General features: G+C 44.3%; 1 protein-coding gene across 4 annotated transcripts; it reads left to right on the top strand.

The window, feature by feature from the left end:
• The first annotated feature begins 8798 nt into the window (after positions 1-8798).
• LOC118077358 (keratin, type II cytoskeletal 6A-like) lies at positions 8799-21606 on the top strand. 4 transcript variants are annotated; one of them, XM_060272110.1, is made up of 10 exons: positions 8799-9311; positions 13201-13415; positions 13777-13837; positions 14988-15083; positions 16368-16532; positions 17401-17526; positions 19013-19233; positions 20255-20289; positions 21142-21207; positions 21283-21606. In XM_060272110.1, exons 1-10 carry the CDS (start codon positions 8799-8801, stop codon positions 21432-21434), a joined length of 1650 nt encoding a protein of 549 aa, XP_060128093.1. In that variant the 3' UTR covers positions 21435-21606. The 4 variants fall into 4 exon arrangements, with proteins under 4 accessions (XP_060128093.1, XP_034956889.1, XP_034956880.1 ...); XM_035100998.2 differs by lacking the exon at positions 21142-21207 and having other exon boundaries at positions 21208-21606; XM_035100989.2 differs by having other exon boundaries at positions 21142-21606.
• The last annotated feature ends 2313 nt before the right edge of the window (positions 21607-23919 follow it).

Genomic DNA, 23919 nt, shown 5'->3' with positions numbered 1-23919 from the left:
ACCTGTGCCATGCACGCCCTCCATTAAGTGCAGAATGAAGAGTCTGCTTTCTTTCTTTCTTCAAACACAAATTCTTTGCTGTAGTTTCTTCATTATCACTTTTACAGCTTGCAGAAATATATATATATACACACAAAATTTCATGCTTATGATAAGAGTGTCTGACCTGCACATAATATAAAAGAAGTCCATTTTTAAGAGTTCCTGGGTCGTGGTTTTTTAATCCTATAATATTTTTAAAAATCAGTTCCTGTAGTTTCTGAAATTTTACTCCCTTATTATTGAGCCAAGTGATACTCTTGAGTAACGAGGCTAGACGATTTTGGTATGAACAGGAGATTTTTGCAAGAGTACATTGACAAATGGCACCTGCGTACGCTGTCGGATGTTCCAGTCCCGTGCCAGTCAGTCAGTCTCTGCCAGGGTATTCCACTACATTCCAGAGCTTAGAAAGTACATTTTAAACGGAAACTAGTTTATGTTCAACATGTCCTCAAAGGAACTTATTTTGCATTGCATCTATTCCTTTACAAAATGGATGAGCTCAGTTCACAGCAGGGCCAGCCCTGCAATGAGGCAGAATAAGGCAGCTGCCTCAAGCAGCAGAGCTATGAGCACAATGTAGACTTCTCTGTGCCCCTTACGTTAGCCTGCTGCCCTCAAGTGCAGTGAAAGACATTGTCCTTTCACCAGTAGGGGAGTAAGATTCAGCTACCAATCCAATTGGCTTCTGTCTGTTCCTTGGGCGAGGGCACCATCTTGTCCTTCACCTCAGGCACTGGCAGAGGAACTGGGGGTAGGGGGAGCGCACCACCCCCAGCACCATCAGGGAGGGGGGTGCCATCGCGGGAGCCCCCCCAGACATGCGCCACGAACCCCCCACCTCTCTGGGCACCACAACATGCAATCACGCCCCCGGCAGCGTGCCACTCCCCCACAGGTGATGTGCCACGCCCCCAGGATGTGCACCGTGCCCCCGGGGGCACGTGCCAGTCACGCCCCTGCCTGCTCTCCGCCCCCGGTGCTGGAGCATGCAGCTTCGCCACTGGCCTCAGGCAGCAAAATGTCTTGAGCCAACCCTACTTCACAGTGCAAGTTGATCTGAACGACCCTCAACAATCCCCCTAACTAAATTCAGAATGTTACAAGCTGCTGTGTTGAAGTATGAAATACACTTAAGAAAGTATTGAAGCACTTTCTTCAATACACAGAGTGGAATGTGGAATGTAGATTCTTTTCTTCAACAATTACAAAGGTGATTGTTGGGGGTCTGCATAGGTGTGTTTCCACCTGGGGGGCTGTATGTTCTCCTTCCTTCCAGGTAGCTTCAAAAGCTCATGCCTTGCCAGACCCAAAGGGCAAAAGCTCCAGGAGTCTTGTTCATGTCTCTGCACACACAAAGAGAAAAAGAGGTCATTGCACTCCGGCAAAGGGACCGTGAAAAGGAATTATCCACATGGAGAAAAGATATCACAGACAATGTGAATCTTCTATGAAACCTGTGCCCCACCCCTCCAAATGCAACATAGAAATTGTAATCTTTTTTTTTCTTTGATGTGCAGAAGAACTCTCAAGACAAACAACTTGGGGGTAATCTTTTTGCCTATGAGGGTTCTGGTGCTGTGCTAAGTGAGGAAGCCCCTTACCAGAGAGAGCATACAGGCCTGGTGCACCCATTTCGGTTATTTTGAGTAACTATGAGTTTGTCTTGAATTGCATTAACTGGTTGTTGAATTTGCTCCTATGCAGCCAATTGTGCTTTTGGTATGATTACAATTATCGTAATGCTTGCTAATTTTGCTAACATTTGCTAATTTTTAATCTGATCAGAGCTTTTCTTCATCCGGAACTCACCAGAACTCTGTTCCAGCATCTCTTTTTCTAGAAAAATGGCACTGAACATAATTGCTCTTATTTTGAGCCGCTTTGAGGTCAGCACTGTTGTCAAGAAAAATGGGGGGGGGAACCTCAGCACACATACATTTAAGAGAATGGACTTGATGATGAACTAGAAATTGTTCAAAGTCCCTACTGCATAACAAACTTAATTCATGTTCAGTTCACCCAGCAATTACAGTGGTACCTCAAGTTACAAACGCCTCAGGTTACAAACTCCTCTAACCTGGAAGAGTTACCTTGAGTTGAGAACTTTGCCCGAGGATGAGAACGGAAATTCTGTGCCGGTGGCGCAGCGGCAGCAAGAGGTCCCATTAGTTCTAGTTAAGAACAGTTTCAGGTTAAGAACGGACCTCCGGAACAAATTAAGTTCATAACTAGAGGTACCACTGTATGGGACTTGCTTTCAGGTGTGGTTCAGACTTTTGAACTAATGCAGTAAACTTGATTAAACCAAAAAAGTTCATTCCACACACAGCAGCAGAGGGAAAGTTAACAAATAGATGGATATGAGCAGAATCACAGGTACCTAGGCTTTGTTTCAGCTGGGGATGGGGAAGGCTAAAGGGTTAGGCCAAAGTCTTCAGGCAACAGCAGACAAAGGAGCATAAGAAAGCAACCTCAACATTATGCCATCCCATTCTTGCAACCTGCAGACACTCAGATATTTGAACAATGGGGATTGCAGTGTGGTATGTGTCTGAGAGACTGCTTGTATAAACAGATTTTGGCATGAATCACCTCTTCCCTGAATAGGCTGGGAAGATGTAGAGCGGTAGATGCAAGGTAAAAGAAGACCCACCCTCTAAATATATCCTGAATTATCTGTTCTTTAGGTATTTCAGTTTCCTGATTGCCTAGAATCCAGATGTAAAAGTCGAAACCTTTTAAGGACTAAGGATAAAAGTCAAGCAGCTGAGGTTATATGTACTGTTTGTATTTCCTTTGCCTACAGACAAAGTGTCTAAGGATGAGAGCTACACTTACTTGGCTGTAAATTTCAATGGATTGAGAATATGCTGATTAAGAAAAAAGAATGTTCCCTAATGTCAGGACCATAAATTCACCTCGGTGCCCTCCAGACTCCATTTTCTGGGAGTGATTAGATCACAAACCAGAAAAATTAGTTACAGGTAGGTAGCTGTGTTGGTTTGCTGTAGTCGAAATAAAATAAAATAAATTCCTTCCAGTAGCACCTTAGAGATCAACTAAGTTTGTTATAGAAGGGGAAGAAATGGAGGCAGTGAGAGATTTTTACTTTCTTGGGCTCCTTGATCACTGCAGATGGTGACAGCAGTCACGAAATTAAAAGATGCCTGCTTCTTGGGAGAAAAGCAATGACAAACCTAGACAGCATCTTAAAAAGCAGAGACATCACCTTGCCAACAAAGGTCCGTATAGTTAAAGCTATGGTTTTCCCAGTAGTGATGTATGGAAGTGAAAGCTGGACCATAAAGAAGGCTGATCGCCGAAGAATTGATGCTTTTGAATTATGGTGCTGGAGGAGATTCTTGAGAGTCCCATGGACTGCAAGAAGATCAAACCTATCCATTTTGAAGGAGATCAGCCCTGAGTGCTCACTGGAAGGACAGATCGTGAAGCTGAGGCTCCAATACTTTGGCCACCTCATGAGAAGAGAAGACTCCCTGGAAAAGACCCTGATGTTGGGAAAGATTGAGGGCACTAGGAGAAGGGGACGACAGAGGACGAGATGGTTGGACAGTGTTCTCGAAGCTATGAACATGAGTTTTACCAAACTGTGGGAGGCAGTGGAAGACAGGAGTGCCTGGCGTGCTCTGGTCCATGGGGTCACGAAGAGTCAGACACGACTAAACGACTAAACAACAACAAGTTTGTTATTGGTAAGAGTTTTCGTGTGCATTCACACTTCTTCAGATACACTGAAACAGAAGTCACCAGACCCTTATATATAGTGAGAGGGTGGGGAGGGGTATTACTCAGAAGGGTGGTGGGAATGGGTGATTGGCTGATAGGTGTGGTAAACCTGTTGACGACTGTTAACGACTGCAATTGGTCTTACAGGAAAAAGCAAGGGGTGAGATGGCTTTATCATGTATAATGAGATAAGAATCAAATGTCTCTGTTCAGAACAGGTCTCTCCATGGTTTTAAGTTTGGTAATAAGTTGCAATTCAGCAACTTCTCTTTCCAGTCTATTTCTGAAATTCTTTTGTAATATGACAGCTACTTTGAGATCTTGTATAAAATGTCCTGGGAGATTGAAGTGTTTCTCTGTCTTGTGATTCCTCATGTCCTGAAAATGATTCCTGAAAATTTAGGTTTACACAATTAAGAATGGATTAAAGTGCCCTAGCACAACAACAATTCCAATTTCTTTAAAATGATAACCAGACTTTTTGCAGTAAAGAAATGAGCCCAAACTACAATTTTCAGTAGTATAATGCATTTTTGTATGCTATTTTCACTAATATATGCATTTTATAGGTGCTTTTCTTTGATATATGCATCATGTCACACATTGTTCCTTACAGGATAGAGAGTAAGAGAAAATACAGTAAGTGCTTTCTGCTTTCAGAATGTGCCTTGCACCACTGTAGCTGTAATAGGTAGTTCCAATGGTTGTATGGTGTGCATATGTGTATCTTGTCCTATCAGAGTTCAGTGGAAGAACACATGCTTTGCATGAATAAAGGTCTCAGGTTCAATCCCTGGCATCTCCAGGTGGGGCTGTGAATGAATCTTGCCTGAAGCCTGCCAGCTGTTGTAGACCAAGAGTAGGCAATGTAATGCCCTCCAGATGTTGATGAACTGCAACTCCCTAACCATTGGCCATGCTGACTGGCGCTGGTGGGAGTTGGAGTCTAACAATATCTGGTGCTTACCACATTGTCTTAAGCAGTACTGATGGACCAATAGCTTCCATAAGGCAGTTTCCTAGAACCCTGATCCTACCTACCTATCAGATCTTCACTCTTAGTGGTATCACACATATTTGGCTATATATGCAGACCCTCCAAGTGTCCCTTTTCTCTGGGAACGTCCCTGATTTAGAGAAGCGATCCCGGTTTCTGATTTGATTGTGTAATGTCCCACTTTTCCTTAGGATGTCCCTATTAACATTGGAGAAACATTGGAGGGTATGGAGTTATCTGACCCCCAAGCTGTCTGAAGGCAGTCCTGTATAGGGGAGGGTTTTTTTAAAAAAAAAAGTTTAATGTTTTATTGTGTTTTTATATGTGTCGGAAGCTGCCCAGAGTGGCTGGGGCAACCCAGTAAGATGTTGGGGGTATAAATTGTAAAATTACCATTATGGAATGTGATGTCCCTATTTTCATTGGATAAATGTTGGAGGGTATGTATATATAAGAACAAAAGTTCAATCTCCTGCATTTCCAGTTAAATGGTCTGAGAGGAGGACTGGAGGAAGACCTCTGCCTAAGATATAAGAGATTAACCAGATTAACCAGAGATCATAGCACTGGGCTAGTTGGATCAATGTTCTCAACTGGCATCATATGGTAGTGGACTTTGCACTACACTGGACAGCAGTTCTCATCATTTCTGACCATCAGCCATGCTGGCTAGGACTGATAGGCGTTGTGGTCCAACACATGGAGGGCATAGTTTCCCTATTAATGGTAGAAGAAGACATATTCATGATTTTGGCACCACTGCAGTGGTGCTTTTCCCACACAGTGGAGAGCATAGTGGAAAACCAGATAGTCTCATTTAATGAAGTGTCCAATGACCCTTTGGGACTCTACTGGACCTGTGCAAACATAAAACCATTTCTACTTTTTTGTGTATGGCCCATAGCTGCCAAGTCTCCCGTATTCCCCGGGAAATCCCTGTTTTTCCAGCTGTTCCTAGCTGAAAAAACGTTCCCCCCCCCCGGTTTATTCTGGAGCAGCAGCCATTTTGGAACTGGACGGAGCATGCTCAGAAGCGACTTTTGATGCTGCTCTGCCCAGTTCTAAAATAGCTGCAGTGTGACTTCCGGTCTGCTACTTCCGCCCGGTCCCTTATTTCTCCAACAGCAACTTGGCAGGTATGGTATGGCCCAGTTCTGAGACGACATGAGTCCGGTGAAATGTGTCTCTCAAGTGTGGGAGCAGACAATGCTGTAGCTTTGTCGAAACTACCTAGGTGTGGAATTGATTGAGGCGAGGATGAGAAACCACTGGGTGCTCCATATAAGCCGCTCTGAGCTTTCTAAGTATCAGTGGTGGCCGTGTTGTTTTCCCATACCATAAAAAACTAGAGTCCTTTCTTGCACATGCATGCCTTTGTGGTTAAGGTTAAGGTGACCTGAGCTTTCCCTAGGCAGGGAGGAGCTGGGGTTCCCACCCTTCTGCTAGGGCCTCCCTACCACACATTTTGCTCCGTTCAAATAATTGAACATCCTCACTGTGGTCATTTCTTTTCCTTTTGTACATTGTTCTTCCATTCTGGAGGGTTCTAAGGAAATGCATGCTGGAACTTGTCAAAAAAAACAAACAAACTGGGGAGGAATGATCATCCGGCTGAGTCTTGAGATTGAAATGTGGGTAACTGCAAACCAGGGCTGTACCTGGCTAGCACGCTGGGTGGCAAAAGGGGTCGTCTCATATTGCTTGCCCCTTCTGCTCCCTGATTGCTTTTACCACCATTGCTCTGTACCAGGATTCATTGCTGAAACACACTGTCAATGACTCCAACTCTAGCACATGATTTGGTGGGCCAATCAAGCCTTGCTGGATTCCACCTTCCCCCTCTTGCAAAAAAAACAAAACACCACCCCATTATCATTAATAACTATAAAGTTATAGTATTTGCTTTACCTATTTAATTAATTTATATATCACTTTATCATTTAACAGAAATCTCTTTTTTAAATTATTTTTTATTAGAGTATTTAAAATGTTACAAAATAGAGAAGAGATAGAAATCAAAAACACATCAAATCTTACAGATAAACCTTGATACTTGTGATTCCCCCCACCCCCTCCCGTGGAAATCTCTAAGCCAGAAATCTCTATGCCATGGGTAGGCAAACTAAGGCCCAGGGGCCAGATGCGGCCCAATCACCTTCTAAATCCAGCCCGCAGACGGTCTGGGAATCAGCGTGTTTGTACATGAGTAGAATGTGTGCTTTTATTTAAAATGCATCTCTGGGTTATTTGTGGGGCAAAGGAATTCGTTGGGTTCCCCCCCCCTCAAAAAAAAATAGTCCGCCTCCCCAAGGTCTGAGAGACAGTGGAGCGGCCCCCTGCTGAAAAAGTTTGCTTAGACCCCTGCTCTAAGCTGTCTACAAATCCCAATAAAAAAAAAAGAAATCAGTCCTGGCCCTGATCAAGCCAACACCTAGTTAGTTTCACATTTCAAACAATTCAAAGTGTTGGCGCTGACCTTTAAAGCCCTAAACGGCCTCGGTCCTATATACCTGAAGGAGCGTCTCCACCCCCATTGTTCTGCCTGAACACTGAGGTCCAGCGCTGAGGGCCTTCTGGCGGTTCCCTCACTGCGAGAAGCAAAGCTACAGGGAACCAGGCAGAGGGACTTCTCGGTAGTGGCACCCGCCCTGTGGAATGCCCTCCCATCAGAGGTCAAGGAGATAAAGAACTACCTGACATTTAGAAAATACCTAAAGGCAGCCCTGTTTAGGGAAGTTTTTTATCTGAGATATTTTAATGTATTTTAATGTGTGTTGGAAGCCGCCCAGAGTGGCGGGGGGGGGGGGGCAGCCAGATGGGCGGGGTATAAATATATTATTATTATTATTATTATTATTATTATTATTATTATTATTATGGCATAAGCTTCAGGGAAGACCCTTGCAAAGCAGATCTCTGCAGTGCAGATTCTCCTTCCTGCCTGACCATCCTGCCCTTCTTCTCCAACCAACCTTTGTTCCAGCTTCCTGCCCAACTAACTCCCCCCCCCCCACGACAGTCCCAGATTGCTATGGGTGGCCAGAACCAACCCAAGACCACCTGCAACAGAATGCCCCCAACTCAGGCCAAGCCCGATCTCCACCACAAGTCAGCCAGGTGCAGTTCGGGATTTAGCTAACTGTCATATTGCCAGAAGGTTACCATGAACAACCTTTTGCTGGTGGACTGATCTTGGGAAAGTTACCTGAGGGACCACAGCTATTGTGGGGCCTGGACCCCAAAGGTGCCATTTAAAATCTTTAAAACTAAGAAGTAAATTCCTCGGCTCTGTATATGTGGAGAACAGGGCATGGAACAGCTGTCCATAGGGCTTTAGCATAAGCTTTCCCTCATCTACCATTTAGGAGACTGCTCATCCCCCCAGAACCCCAGCATCTTGAGTTTCCAGGAAAGCCACTGGAGATGAGATCAGTCTTACGGATTCAGCTCCCCTCACCAGTTCTCTTTTACTAATGGGTCTTACAATGGTCAGTTTATCTAACCCTGGCAGCCTACACAAAATCATGCATTCAAGCTCTGCAGAATTGCTGATGCTTGGGAAAGTTACCAGCTTTTCTGACGCTTAGGTGTGCCCATCCCTGCCTTCAATTTTAGGGAGGACAGTGAAGACTAGGCTGTCATCTTCACAGAATTGAGCAAGTGGTTTTTGCCATGAGATATGGCACCAGCCTGCTTTCTTCTCGTTCCCCAGCTCAAGTACAAATTGAGCTCATTAGCACTGCCTTGCTGAAACTCTTGTACTTCCGCTCATCCTTTTGTGTATGGGTGTGTGTGGCATGGCAGGGTGATGTCACCGCCCATAAAAGCCGCAGGGCACGCCCAGCCCCATTAATCAGAAAGATGATCCATCTTAAATCATGCGACCAATCCCACTTCCTCCAGAATATAAATGAAAAGAAGAGCCTTTAAGTCCCAGGGAAAGCAAGTGCACCCGCCTCCGTCTCATCGGCCACCTGTGCTCTCTTTTTCTCTCTCCACGCCAGTCAAAATGTCTCGCCAAACTTCAGTAAAGATCCAGAGGAGAGGGTTCAGCAACACCTCTGCCATCGTGCCTGGCTGCAGTCGCACCAGCTTCACTTCACGCACTGTAACCAGAGGTGGAAGTTGTGGTGTTGGTGGTGCTAGTTTCGGTAGGGTCGGTGGTGGCGGCGGCTTTGGCAGCCGAAGCCTCTGCAGTCTTGGTGGATTTAAAAGGGTCGCAGTGGCTGGTGGTGCTTCCAGCATCGGTTATGGTTATGGTTGTGGTGGCCTTGGCAGTGGATTTGGGCTTGGTGGTGGAGCAGGTGGCAGGTATGGGCTGGTTGGAGCTGGCTTTGGCGGTGGGAGAGGCGGCCTTGGCTTCCCTGTTTGCCCACCTGGCGGGATCCAAGAAGTGACCATCAATCAGTACCTGCTGGCACCTCTCAACTTGGAGATTGACCCCAACATACAGAGAGTCCGCAGAGAGGAGGGGGAGCAGATCAAGACGCTCAACAACAAATTTGCATCCTTCATTGATAAGGTGAGAAGTCAGATTTCATGAATGCCTTATCCTGCGACCCTTGAGTTGTTTCAAACCATTCAGTGGCTTTATTTCTGCTGCTCTCCTTCATTCCAGCTCAGGCCACTATCACCATTTAACACAGGCACGACCAGCCATATGCTCAGTGGCACAGAGCTGCCAACTTTTTATTGGCCGTGCTTCTGATTCTGAGAGCAGCACTTTCTGCAAAAAAAATTGCAGTCAGTCCTTTTTGGTTTGGTTTGCCATGGACCTAAAGTGATCAGGAAACCTTCTAGAGCTGCTATTGTATTATGCCTGAAATTAACGTGGCTTCAAGGCAAATTTGCATATTCTTTCTCAGGAGGAGCATCTGAGCACTTAGTAATTTCAGTAAGATTGCTGAAATTCCAAGGGAGTCCCACATAACTCCTTTACTTGGATAACAGTTTAAAGTTGCTGTTAGGCACTTGTCCAGGGCTGGTAAACTAAGTTGGCAAGCACAGTCCAGAAACATGGAGGGGTGAAGCAATTCTACCCCAGAGGGTTTGCATTTGATACAGAAAGCAGGGCTGGAGGGAGAGGTGACTCATGGTGAATACCAGTGATGGATAGGGGAGAGTCAAATAGCACTGAAGATGCTTGCAAGATGAGCCTTGAGTGGTTCATGTTGCTCATTCATTCATTTGCTCACATTCGTAATTTGCCTCATCCCAAAGTTTGAGTGCTGGTAATAATAAATTAAGAGTGATTGTATTAACAGCCTGATCCCATGCAAGCTTGCTTTGAAATAAATGTCAGGGTTCAGTGGGACTCACAGGTAAACGTGCTCAGCACTGCAGCCTTAAAAGCCTCATTAAAAGTTAAATAAAATAAAATCAATTAAAACACAATGCAAAAATAATGTTATTTGCTTTACTGTACATCCTTGCAATTTTACCCCACTTTTCCTCCAAGTAGCTCAAGGTGAAATGCATAGATCAGCAATCCTATTTTATCTTCACAACAGCCCTTTGAGGTAGATCAGACTGAGAGAGAGAGTGATTGGATCCATGGTCACGCAGTGAGCTTCATGGCTGAGAAGGGATTTGAATTTCCAGTCTTAGTACATATCCTAATGGCGACAACCAAGCTCCATTAAAAGATGCTCAATCCTGAGCACAGATGAAGTTCGATGAGGGATGGGAAAGGGGTTCCATTGCTGTGTTGGAGGCTTCAAATAACTCAAATAACTCAAAACTTAAAAGACTTTCTTAATTTGTATTACGTAAATTGATGCAAAATCTGAGTTATCTCTGCACGTACATATATATATATATATATATAGATAGAGAGAGAGAGAGAGAGAGAGAGAGAGAGAGAGAGTTATTTCAACCCAGCTTATATGTGTGCTTAGGGTTAGACTCCACTCAGTGTGGAATTTCCCTATGTGTCTTGTTAACACTTGACTCTGTGTATTGCTAAAAAAAAAAAACTTTAATACAACTAGTGGTCATATTAACTGTGGCCTAAGACCAGCTTTAGAAGCCTTGCCGTTAAGATAAATAGACTGGCAGGCACCAAAGACAGGGTCAGTACAGCCCTGGCTTATGGAATTTATTTTAAAGGGATGTGTACCAGTCTTTAAAAAGGCCTTGAGGATAAACTAAGATAGTTTCATTCATGCCACTGCTGGATTCTAGAGCATTGGTTTTAGTTTATAGAGCTTTGTGGTTATTTTTATGCTAGGCTAAACATCCTTTAAGACAGGCATCCCCAAACTGCGGTCCTCCAGATGTTTTGGCCTACAACTCCCATGATCCCTAGCTAACAGGACCAGTGGTCGGGGAAGATGGGAATTGTAGTCCAAAAACATCTGGAGGGCCAAAGTTTGGGGATGCCTGCTTTAAGATGTGTGCATGCATACGAAAGCTCATACCAATGACAAACTTAGTTGGTCTCTAAGGTGCTACTGGAAGGAATTTTTTTATTTTGTTTCGACTACGGCAGACCAACACGGCTACCTACCTGTAACATCCTTTAAGAGTTACCTAATTCATACTTAACTGGCTTTTTTTTCCTATCTTGGAATTGGTTGTTTTATCTGCCATACATTTATAAGTATTCCTGTTGTTAAGTTGTCCTGTAAGGCAACTTAAGAAACTGACAAATGAACAACATAAATAAAATAGAACATGTCTTGTTACCTGAACGATTTGCAGGAAGAAATCGTTCTGAAGAAGTGTGCCTATCTGAAGAAGTGTGCATGCACACGAAAGCTCATACCAAAATAAAAACTTAGTTGGTCTTTAAGGTGCTACTGAAGGAATTTTTTTTGATTTGCAGGAAACTAGCTTGCAGCTCCTGCTGTTGTGCATGATCTAGGACAGGCATCCCCAAACTGTGGCCCTCCAGATGTTTTGGCCTACAACTCCCATGATCTCTAGCTAAGAGGACCAGTGGTCGGGGAAGATAGGAATTGTAGTCCAAAACATCTGGAGGGCTGAAGTTTGGGGGTGCCTGATCTAGGATGTCCTTCCAATCAACTGCAGTAAATATCTCCAGTATTTAGGCTTAGAATAATGCTTTTCAAGTGGGACCCAAACTGTTGAAATTAATGGCCCAAACTAATGAGATCTTCCCAGCCCTTCTTTCCTCCTCAGCAGCAGAAACCCACAAACACCAACACTGAACAAAACATATGTTTTATTTTCCATTCTTAATGTTAATATACCTAGGCAATAATAGAATTTTTAAAAGAGATATAGGAAGAGAAAACAGGCATTTAGAAGGGAAGTGTGGGAATCTGTTCCTTTGAGGGTCCTTCAATGGTGTGTTGCTGGCTTGGTAAAAGGAAGGGAGGGAGGGAGGGAGGGAGGGAGGGAGGGAGGAAGGAAGGAAGGAAGGAAGGAAGGAAGGAAGGAAGGAAGGAAGGAAGGAAGGAAGGAAGGAAGGAAGGAAGGAAGGAAGGAAGGTCCTCATTATGAAACTAACCCAGGCATGGGCAAACTCTGCCCTCCAGATGTTTTGGTCCTACAGTTCCCATCATCCCTGACCACTGGTCCTGTTAGCTAGGGATGATGGGAGTTGTAGTCCCAAAACAGCTGGAGGGCCGAGTTTGCCCATGCCTGGACTAACCCAATAATATGTCAGGACTCACCTGTAAGGAGAGACTCACACTTGGGAAAATAGGAAGCTGCCTTGTATTGTGTCAGGCCAGTGGTCCACCTAGCTTAGTATTGTCTAAGTATTGTCTTAGTATTGTGGCTCCCTGGGGTATCAGATGAGGGGCATGCCCTTTCCCACCTTAGGATGCCAGGGATGGAACCAGCAACCATCTGCATGCAGAGCAGTTACTCAGCCACAGAGCGATGGCCCTTGCCAGTTTGTGAAGCACTTGAAAGATCTACATTGGCTCCCAGTACGTTTCCAAGCAAAATTCAAAGTGTTGGTGCTGACCTTTAAAGCCCTAAATGGCCTCGGTCCAGTATACCTGAAGGAGCGTCTCCACCTCCATCATTCTGCCCAGACACTGAGGTCCAGCACCGAGGGCCTTCTGGCGGTTCCCTCATTGCGAGAAGCCAAGTTGCAGGGAACTAGGCAGAGGGCCTTCTCGGTGGTGGCGCCTGCCCTGTGGAACGCCCTCCCAACAGATGTCAAAGAGGAAAACAACTACCAGATTTTTAGAAGATATCTGAAGGCAGCCCTGTATGGGAGGCTTTTAATGTTTAATAGATTACTGTGTTTTATTTTCCTGTTGGAAGCCGCCCAGAGTGGCTGCGGAAACCCAGCCAGATGGGTGGGGTATAAATAATTTATTATTATTATTATTATTATTATTATTATTATTATTATTATTATTGCTTAGCATCCCCATTGTGGTGTGACTTTTAGAAATGGTTAATGATGCCGTAGGTCTTTCTGCTTCCAGGTGCGTTTCCTTGAACAACAGAACAAAGTTCTGGAAACAAAATGGACTTTGCTTCAGGAGCAGGGCCAGAAAACGATCCGAAACAACATTGAGCCCCTTTTCGAAGCTTACATCAACAATCTGAGGAAAGAGCTGAGCTGCCTGGACAGTAACAAAGCAAGACTGGCTGGAGAACTGAGCAACATGCAGAACCTAGTTGAGGAATTCAAGCACAAGTAAACCTCTCTCTTCCTCTCAGTTTGTTCTCTATGTCTTCCTTCTCTTCTACATCTCCTCCCCTTTCTGCTAAAGCCACGATTCACACAAGCAAACAGCTTAACAGCAACTTCAAAAGCAACACACACCATGTGGCAGTCTGCGCATGCACATCATAACATCTGCCATGTGGTTTGACCACATGGTGGATTTCAACAAGCTTGGTTTACAGGCCATGCAGGTCTTTTCTTTGCCAGTTGTGTGCAGATTGGCCCTTTGTGATCAAGAATAACCTCTTAGATACCATCAGTGCCATTCCAAACTTCTTTAAGCATTGCAGCCATCTCTTAATTGTTTTTCCTCTCTGTCCTGACCAAACAGATACGAAGATGAGATCAACAGGCGTACAACTGCAGAAAATGAGTTTGTAACCCTCAAGAAGGTGAGTGTCTGTAGATAGCTCATGGGGAAATAGTTTTGCTGTGAGGGGTCATAATCCTTTGCTATCGTGTCCCACAAACCCTGCAGACAACTAAGTTTAAAATATATTTCTACAAAGCAAGCTGTAATCATTCACAGTTGCTGGGCCACAGTCCTCTGTTTTTAAGAGACATGTGAGTGTGTGTGTGTTGTTGTTCACAAAATGGATATATCACCCATTATTAGTGATGTAACTGGCATTAGCCAATAGGTGCCCGCCACAGACATGCATTTGTACCCCACAGAGCACACTCATGGTAGTAAGTAATCAATTTAGGAGCTGGATCACCCTCTCTTACACTATAACTTTAGACTGTCTAGTCCAGTGATGGGCAACCTTTTGAACTTGGTGTGTCAAAATTCGCCCAAAAATCGAGCATAACTCGGGTGGTGTGTCACTTCAAGAAAAAAACCCATAAATTCGCAATATTAATAGTTTAAATAACAAAAATATATAATTTTAATATATAACTGTATTTAATAAACAAAAAACTAATTATTTAACCAAACCAAACTAAAAACCCCTTATTTATCACAAACTGCCCAGAGTTGTTGAGCTTTTTAGGGGGGGGGGACTGCTGACCAAAGTTTTGGAGCCTTTTTGGGGGGGTGCAAAAGTTGCTTTGCTTTTTTGGGGGGATGCCCCAAAGCTGCTGCACTTTTTTGGGGGGGGAAAGAGAACAGAAATAAATGACGAATAATACCTTCGCTGGAACTAACACACAGCACCGACATAGTCTGCCAAAGCGCCAAAAAACCCCAGCACAGAACAGGTTAAAAAAATGCTGTTACACCCAATCATAGTCTGCCAAAGCGCCAGAAAAAACAGAACAAAAGGGTTAAAAAACCAATCTCTGGCTACCAGCAACAACAACAACAACAAGGATCTGGGTTTTAACAGTGGAGACAAGCAGACAAGCTGTAGCGTGAGGAGAAGCGGGAGAACAAATTGGGGGGGGACCAACAGCAACAGCGCGAATGGGCCAATGGGGCGCGTGCCAGCAGTGCCAATGGGGCGCGTGCCAGCAGTGAGGGCTCTGCATGTCACGTCTGACACGCGTGTCATAGGTTCACCATCACTGGTCTAGTTCAACAATATCTTCTTTTTTCAGGATGTGGATACCGCCTACATGAACAAAGTAGAGCTGCAAGCCAAGGCAGATTCCTTCAATGACGAACTCAACTTCCTCAGAGCACTGTATGAAGCGGTAAGGATCACCCCATTCACTTTAGTTGAAGTGTTCTGTGCTGTACGGTTATTAAACGTGGACTACCAAAGAGGCCATCTAGCCATCTGCCTTGCTATTCGGCTAGAAAAAGAGCCCTGTTTCAGAATCTCCCATGGATAATGACAAAATGAAGGTTTATACATGGGCTTTTGTTGTCTCTCAACTAGAGCTGCCATCAATTTTGCCTAAAGTGTAATTTTGAAGCAAACTCTAAAGATTCTAGTCGGGTGAAAAACAACTTTGGGGAAAAAAGCAATCTCAAAGGAAGCAAAAAGAGAGAGAAAGGGAATATTAGCAAAGTTTATCAGAAGGAATGAGATTTACCTCTACACCCATAACTTGCTATTAGGCTTCAACTGCTAAGGTAAAAAATAAAATAAACGCCTGGTGGTGTTTTTCTGGAAAATTACAAGTTTCAAAAAGAAAAGATGAGAGTGAATTTCTCAAAGGATCCTGAGAACCCCTTTTTCCAACATCTTTATATGCTAGAGATAAAAGTATTACTCCTGTGAAAGGGCAAAAAAAATGTTGGGACTATAGGATCACACATTTAGCCCCACCCCCCAATGGCATGGGGGTGCGTCCTCCCAGCCCTGCCTCAACATTACTCACACATTGAGGGAAGATCTGAAGAGGGGATGTCTGAAAACACATAGGGGGTCCCCATGAGCCAGAACTTGGAGTGCTGGATCACATTGTCATCTAGGAGATACAATGGCAGGGGAAGTGCACCATTAATCATGCAGAACACATGAACCCAGAGTAATTGTGCACATGGTGCTTCACTTCTTGGCAAGAAATGCATGCTGATGTTATGATCCTTTGTGAATTCCATGAGAAACTATTCTTCTTCCCAGCATACCATAGCACTAGTCTGTCCTGCTAAGTTTGAATGGGTAATGGAGTTTCAAGGGAACAGAGAGAGCTAAGTTGAAAGTCCAGGAATTATAGGGTGGGGTTTGAGTGTCCTGTACAGTGCCTTCTTCTAATTGCCTATGAATAATCATGACTCCGATCCCTGCAATTCATGTGTGCTCTATCTTCTTATGTTTTAAAAAACCTATTTTCATTATTAAAAAGGAAAAGGAAACAGGTGTTTTGGAAGCAGAATGAGTTACATGTACACAAGTTTGCTTGCTTGCTTGCGTAACCCCTTAGTTGAAGGAGTCTCTTGGTGCAGAGTTTGGGCTGGGAATATGCAGAGGAATATGCAGAATTCAGTATTATATGTCTTTGATTGAGATGTTGCTGCCTCAACTACAGGAACTTGCACAGATGCAGACACAAGTCTCTGACACTTCCGTGATTCTTTCAATGGACAACAACCGCAGCCTGGATCTTGACAGCATCATTGCTGAAGTCAAAGCTCAGTATGAAGACATTGCAAACAGGAGCAGGGTGGAGGCTCAAACTTGGTACCAAAGCAAGGTAAATCATCATGAAGGAACTAGAGAAGGGTGGCTTTCCTGTTGGTTCATGGCTTGGAAAATAAGCCAAGTTGCTTCTTCCCCTCACTTCTGAAATGACTTGGCTTATTTTCAAAAGCCACTGAAAAATTGCTTCCTAACCACCCTTCTTCCCCACTAGTCTCCCAAACTCCTCCCCTTTCCTTTAAACTAGATTTACTTGGCCAGGGAAACAACAGCATACTCAGGCCTTGGGAAATGGGAAGGAGGGAGAGCTGATCTCCCCCTCCCTTCTTCAGTGTGCTGGTAGAATGCCAGAAAGAAATGCCACCATGACCCATGGAAATGTATTTTACCCATTGAGTATTGCAGTGATAGCATTTCCAGCATATACTCATGCACCGGGCTTTTTTGTGACAGTACTCACCATTACAAGGTACTAACACCACTTTTTTTTTTTTTTTGCTGCCCATCACAGCCATTTTATGCTGGTACTCATAGAATCATAGAGTTGGAAGAGACCACAAGGGCCATCCAGTCCAACCCCCTGCCAAGCAGGAAACACCATCAAAGCATTCTTGACATATGCTTGTCAAGCCTCTGCTTAAAGACCTCCAAAGAAGGAGACTCCACCACACTCCTTGGTAGCAAATTCCACTGCCGAACAGCTCTTACTGTCAGGAAGTTCTTCCTAATGTTTAGGTGGAATCTTCTTTCTTGAAGTTTGAATCCATTGCTCCGTGTCCTCAGAGCATTTTTATCAATATTTGAGTACCGGCACCTGATTTTTTTTTAAATAAAAAAAGCACCCCATATGTATAGAAAATAAGAATGGTTGCTCGAAATGGAATTGACATAATGTTGCTGTGTTTGCTTTCTGCCTATATTAGTATGAGGAACTCCAGGCTACTGCCGGGAGACATGGTGATGACCTTCGCAACACCAAGCAGGAGATTTCTGAACTCAACCGACAAATACAGAAGCTGCGCATTGAAATTGACAATGTGAAGAAGCAGGTATGGTCTTGCTGGAAAATATGAAATATGAAAATGTGTTTAGAATTCTTTAAAGGAGAACCTTAAATGTGTTGGGGGTTCTTCCTCCAAGGGATAAGAGAGTATTTCCATAGGAGAACTTTAGTCCAATGCATAACTTTTTACCTAGGTTTCCCTGACTCATAAGATTGGATCTTGTTACTCAATTCCTGTATTTATCTGCTTTTTATAATACAATTTTACATTGTTTGTGTTTTATCTCTCTTTTTATAATACTGTTTTGTAGTCTTTATGTTAAATTTGTGCATATTGCTTGGAGATTTTTAAATATTAAGTGGTGTGGGTATGCTTTTAAGTAAATAAATAAAAAAAACCAGAGGGAGGAGAGTTGCTCAATATCATCTCAGCGTATGCAAAATGGCTGGTTATTTATTTAGTGCAGTCGGTATCAGTGGTGGTTTATTGAAATATACTCGGAGTCGAGAGTGAATTTCATGCTCTTTATTCAGCTCGTAGTCATCAAGAAGAGAAGAATGCCCTTTCCCCCAAACCATCTGCTTATATACATTATTGACACAATGGGCTTTGCCTGATTGGCTACTTCAAGGCTACACCTGTGGGCCAATCAGTTTGTGGATTGACTTCTGCCAGCAGCCTGATTAGCTGCTCCTGCAGGCCAATCAGGTTGCGGGTTCACTTCTGCCAGCCGCCTGATTGGCTGCTCCTGCAGGCCAATCAGGTTGCGGATTCACTTCCACCTGGAGTTGGATTGGGTGGCTCCTGCATACCAATCAGACTGCTGATTCTGGATCCTATTGGTCTATGATTCAGCTCAGTACATAACATTTATGGAATAACATAAGGAAACAATAGGTCTTACTTGCTCCAAGGAGCTTGAGTGCCAAGGCTCATGCCCCGCAGTTCCCCATTGATTAATAAACACACCAACACAAGTATTTAGGATTATGGGCTAAAACAGGCCACAACCTTATTGGTTACAGATGTGAGCAGTTTGGCTTAGGCATTGGGTGATACCAGGCTATAGCTTGACTCCCACCTGTCTGCAGGGAGTCAAACGAAGGGTACACCACCAGAAGGGGGAGCCCTATGACTTACATCAAATAGGGGTACCCCAAGGGGTCCCCACTGGGGTCATGACATGGTCCTGGCTCACGCCTGGGCTTTGGACAGGATCCACACCCCCGGATCCCTTTAACAGGATACCCTTATTGAGAAGGGGCCGGCAGAGGCTACAACCTCCCCTCCCTTAAACAAAGGCTTACCCAATGCCTAACCGCCACTTGAGCTCAAACAGCTCCCCGCCAACACCCTCACACCTGCAACCAACATCTCAGCATAGGGTCATGCAAAATGGCTGATTATTTATATAGTGCAGTCGGTATCAATGGTGGTTTATGGAGCAACATGAGGAAATAATAGGTCTTTCTTGCTCCAAGGAGCTTACCATTTAAGCTAACCGGTCTTTTCTCTCCCTACCTGCAAACAGTGTGCCAATCTTCAGGCAGCCATTGCGGACGCAGAAGAGCGGGGTGAGCTGGCTCTCAAGGATGCAAGGCAAAAGCTTGCTGGGCTTGAGGATGCTCTTCAGAGAGCCAAACAAGACATGGCTCAGCAGCTGAAGGACTACCAGGAACTGCTGAATGTCAAGCTAGCCCTAGATGTTGAGATCGCCACCTACAGGACGCTTCTGGAAGGAGAAGAATACCGGTCAGTGAGAAACAATCTCAACCTTGTACACATCCCATCCTTTCTCCAATGTTGATAAATCTAAGATGAGATATCCAATGTGGGGCATTCCAGATGTTGCTGGACTCCAATTCTCATCAAGCCTGACCATTGGCCATGCAGGCAGGGACTAATGGGAATTGGACAACATCGGAAGGGCACCACGCTGGCTACTTCTGCTAACGATCAGTGCGTAGAGAAGGGAGAGGTGATAGTTCTTCATCTAAACCAGGGCTTCCCAAACTTGAGTCTCCAGCTGTTTTTGGAATATAGTTCCCATCATCCTTGACCACTGGTCCTGCTAGCTAGGGATGGTGGTAGTGTAGTCCAAAAACAGCTGGAGACCTAAGTTTTGGAAACTCTGATCTAGACCAAGTGTGGGGAACCTTAGGCCATCCAGATGTTGATGAACTACAGCTCCCATCATTCCTTCTCATTGGCCATGCTCATTGACTGATGGGTGTGTGTGGTAGTAGTTCAGCAACATCTGGAAGGCCAAGGGTTCCCTACACCTGGTCTCAATGAAGAACTACCACCTCTGTCAGAACACAGAGCTGAAAATTGTTCCCTAGTGAATTGGAATTCCTACTTCAGACCTACTATTACACCATTCTGGTTGTGAGATAATTAAAAGTTTTTAAATATACCCTCAAGTAATCTTAAGAGAGCCAGTGTGGTGTAGTGGTTAAGAGTGGTAGACTCGTAATCTGGTGAACCGGGTTTGCGTCTCCGCTCCTCCACATGCAGCAGCTGGGTGACCTTGGGCTAGTCACACTTCTCTGAAGTCTCTCAGCCCCACTCACCTCACAGAGTGTTTGTTATGGGGGAGGAAGGGAAAGGAGAATGTTAACCGCTTTGAGACTCCTTCGGGGGATATCAGATCCAAACTCCTCCTCTTCTCTTCTGTCGTGGAGCTCAAATGAGGACTGCTTCTTTTCGAACTAGCTTCCAGTCATTCTGTCTGGGCTTGAATCCTTACCACCCTCTTTTTGTTTTCTGACAGCCTGGCTAATGATGGAGCGGGAACAGTGAACATCTGTAAGTATCCTGGGGAGCGTTTATAGCTTTGCACTTTGGGGAAGGGATGAAATAAATGATGCCTTGTTTCAGTTCACACTCAGAGGGCTCCACATAGTGCTTCTACTCACCCATCCCGCCATGCCTCCTCTGTGCCCACATTTGTATACTGTAAAGCCCTGAATAGTTAGGCCTATCCATTTGCACAGTTGCTGTTCTGATGCAACACCTTGGGTTTTCTGTGCTGGTGCAATGTTGTAGCTCTCAAGCTGCTTTGCTTTAATGGGTTGTTTTCAAACATTGCATCCAACTCAGTGTTTTTTGCCCTATTCATTTTGGGCATCTGAAAGTTAGCAATTCATAGGGCTAGATAAGAAACTCGATTCAATTAATATTTAAAGGTGAAGCTACCTAATTCACACTTTATGAACAATATGCAAAGCAGAACACAGTCATCTTTCAAAATCTGTACTTTTCCTACTTTTGCAGTGTAGTTCTCCAGCCAAGTAATGTGCAGAAATGCATATTCCGGGGGAAAGTGTGCACAGAAATGCATATACATACTAGTGAAAGTAGCATGCAGAAATGCATCCTGTTGCGAAAATATGCTTTGCAAAAAATGCCAGTATTAGGCAAAATTGCATACGAAAGTGGAGAAATTCACAATGAAATGCTGGTGCATTTTCACTAGCACTTTTTAAAATGCAAACTGATGTGGAAATGTGGAGTAGTGAATTTAAAATTGGAAGGATGAGAAAATGAGAGAGCCAGAACGGACAGATTTGCCCATTCCTACCCATTCATTCAACCCGGATGCAGACAGACTGGTGTGCTCTCAATGAGTCTTGATCATGTGTTCTTTCCCTTTCATAGCTGTTGTCTCTTCAACCATCGGACGTAGCAGTGGGGCTGCTGTTGGCAGCGGTCTTGGCTATGGAGGTGGATGCAGCGTTGGCTATGGAGGTGGAAGCAGCCTCAGCCTGGGAGGAGGAAGCGGTTTTGGAGTAGGAGGAGGCTGTGTGGGCCTTGGGAGTGGACTTGGTGCTGGAGGAAGCAGCTTCAGCTCAGGGAGTGGAAGAGGCTTCGGAGGAGCGTGTCTCGGAGGCGGCAGCAGCAGCTCTAGCGTGAAATTTGTTTCCTCTTCTCAAAAATCCTACAAATGCTAAAGCTCAGACTTCCTTGTAGCCTTTGAAAACAAAAATGTAACTTGTGAGCCATGTCTCACCTAGGCCTCCCTCTACACACTCTTATTGTGAGGGGCTTGTCCAATACCATCCATTTGTTTGATCACATTTGGGGAAAATGTAAAACTCTACCTTTTCAGATGATCTGTGTTGTAATGGGCTCTTTGCCATTGACAGTTTGCACCAATTTTTAATCTTTCTTCACCTTTCCACTTCATTGATGATCCTTTCAAATCAGAATTCTGAAGTTTCAAATTTTGTATAAACCAGATCACCGTTTGTTGGTTCTTGCTTTAATTCTTTGATGCCCGACTTCACTTTGTGTGCGTGTGTGTGTCTGTCTGTCTGTCTGTCTGTGTGTTATTGTGTTCAATAAAATGCATATTGTAATTTATAAAATTTTCTAGTCCTTTTGAATATACACCAGTTATCTCAAATAACTTAGCACTTGCACAGCAGATTGACAGTTTCTAAAGTGCTTTCTATCTCACTATTCTGGACAACAGTTCTGGGAAAGATGCCACTATTAGAGATGTTGCAGGTGTTGGTATTTTGGGGGGTGGGGGTGGGTTTAAGGCTGAGGCAAAAGTGTCTTGCCTAAGACTATCTGTTGGATGAGTTTATAAAAAAAGTTAACTAGGTGCTTCCTAGAATGAATGTAATTTTCATTCTGACCTGTATTCATCACAATCAAGTTTCTAGTCCCGTGCAGTTATCACTAAATGCTACATTGTCACTGTCTTCTATTTAATGTAACTTACTCCAATGTAAAGAAAATGTCAAAAACAACATTAAAAATTCAATGTATCATTTGTGGGCTTAGAAAAAGGATATGAATATCAATCATATTCACTTTTCTTTTCCTGACCACAAATACTGTACACAAACTGCAACCATTTTCACTTCCTTTCCTATTTTCATTGGAGTTCTGACATCCTCATTTTTAGCTCCTTTTGGCTGCTAAGCCAACTTTCTGCAATGTGGTGCCTCCAGATGCTGCTGGACTACATCTCCCATCATTCCTGACTATTGGCCATGCAGGATGCAGTTGATAGGAGTTATAGTCTACTCTAAAACATCTGGAGGTCACAAAGTTGGCAAAGGCTAGGCTAACCAGCCCTATAATAAAAAAATTCCTTCAGTAGCACCTTAAAGACCAACTAAGTTTTTATTTTGGTATGAGCTTTCGTGTGCATGCACGAAAAAACTTAGTTGGTCTTTAAGGTGCTACTGAAGGAATTTTTTTATTTTACTTCGACCCAGACCAACACAGCTACCTACCTGTAACCAGCCCTATAATAAAAGAGATAGAGGGGGGGGGCTATCACATTTCAACCCAAATCTTTTAGATTTACATCTGGATTTTCATATGGAGCAAAATGATTGAGGCAGCAGAAGGCTTCTTCACAATGCCACATAAATTATTTTCCTTAAAATTAATTCATCATTAAATAAAATTCTTGAATACAAGTTGGCCAACAGATTGTCAAAAACTAGGGTTGTATCCAAACAACATTGTTCCATTCGCACAAGGGCTTCTACCTGCACAAAACATCCCCACTGTCTCCTCTCCCCATGAGCCCCATAAATCTGCTCTAGGTGGTGTGTGTGTGTGGGACTCCAGATTTGAGTTTTCTATATGTAATCTTGGGACCCAGGTGGCGCTGTGGGTTAAACCAGAGAGTCTAGGGCTTGCTGATCAGAAGGTCGGCGGTTTGAATCCCTGCAACGGGGTGAGCTCCCGTTGCTTGGTCCCAGCTCCTGCCCACCTAGCAGTTCGAAAGCACATCAAAGTGCAAGTAGATAAATAGGGACTGCTCCGACGGGAAGGTAAACGGCGTTTCCTTGCGCTGTTCTGGTTCGCCAGAAGCAGCTTTGTCATGCTGGCCACATGACCCGGAAGCTGTCTGCGGACAAACGCCGGCTCCCTCGGCCTATAGAGCGAGATGAGTGCCACAACCCCAGAGTCGGACACGACTGGACCTGATGGTCAGGGGCCCCTTTATCTTTATATGTAATCTTAAGCATCCTTTCCCCAGCTAACGGTAGCAGTAGGAAGATGGCAGAGAAGCCATACTCTGTAACCACCTAACTATGTGCCCTTAAGATAAACTATGAATATAAGGATCCCTGAAAGGGTACAAGCTCCCCCCCATTTCTTTTACCTCTCAACATTATTCCTAACTAATGAATTTGAACCCTGTTGCTGTAGAGCTTGAGACCACTAAGGATTCTTCTCGCCCATCTACGCTAGGTTCCTATGTGCAGAACAGCTTGCTCCAGGTCAGGGCAAATCATTAGCCAGAGGCTAGAACTCACAAGTACTAAACCACAGGTAGGGAGCCTGGAGGCCCCCCAGCTGCTGGTGGACTCCAACTCCCATCAGCCCCAGCTAGTGAGGGGATAGTCAGCCAATGGTCAAGGATGCTGGGTGCTGAAGTCCAGCATCATCTAATGGGCCACCGGT

Source organism: Zootoca vivipara, chromosome 2 (genome assembly GCF_963506605.1).
Source record: "Zootoca vivipara chromosome 2, rZooViv1.1, whole genome shotgun sequence".
Lineage (NCBI taxonomy): Eukaryota > Metazoa > Chordata > Lepidosauria > Squamata > Lacertidae > Zootoca > Zootoca vivipara.
This window is presented reverse-complemented; position numbering and strand designations above follow the sequence as displayed.

Bases quoted from the DNA above. Each gene is read 5' to 3' on its own strand.
- LOC118077358 (XM_035100989.2), top strand. From the start codon at position 8,799: ATGTCTCGCCAAACTTCAGTAAAGATCCAGAGGAGAGGGTTCAGCAAC. The intron at 13,838-14,987 runs GTGAGTGTCTGT...TTCTTTTTTCAG, and splicing joins AGTTTGTAACCCTCAAGAAG to GATGTGGATACCGCCTACAT. The intron at 16,533-17,400 runs GTAAATCATCAT...TGCCTATATTAG, and splicing joins AAACTTGGTACCAAAGCAAG to TATGAGGAACTCCAGGCTAC.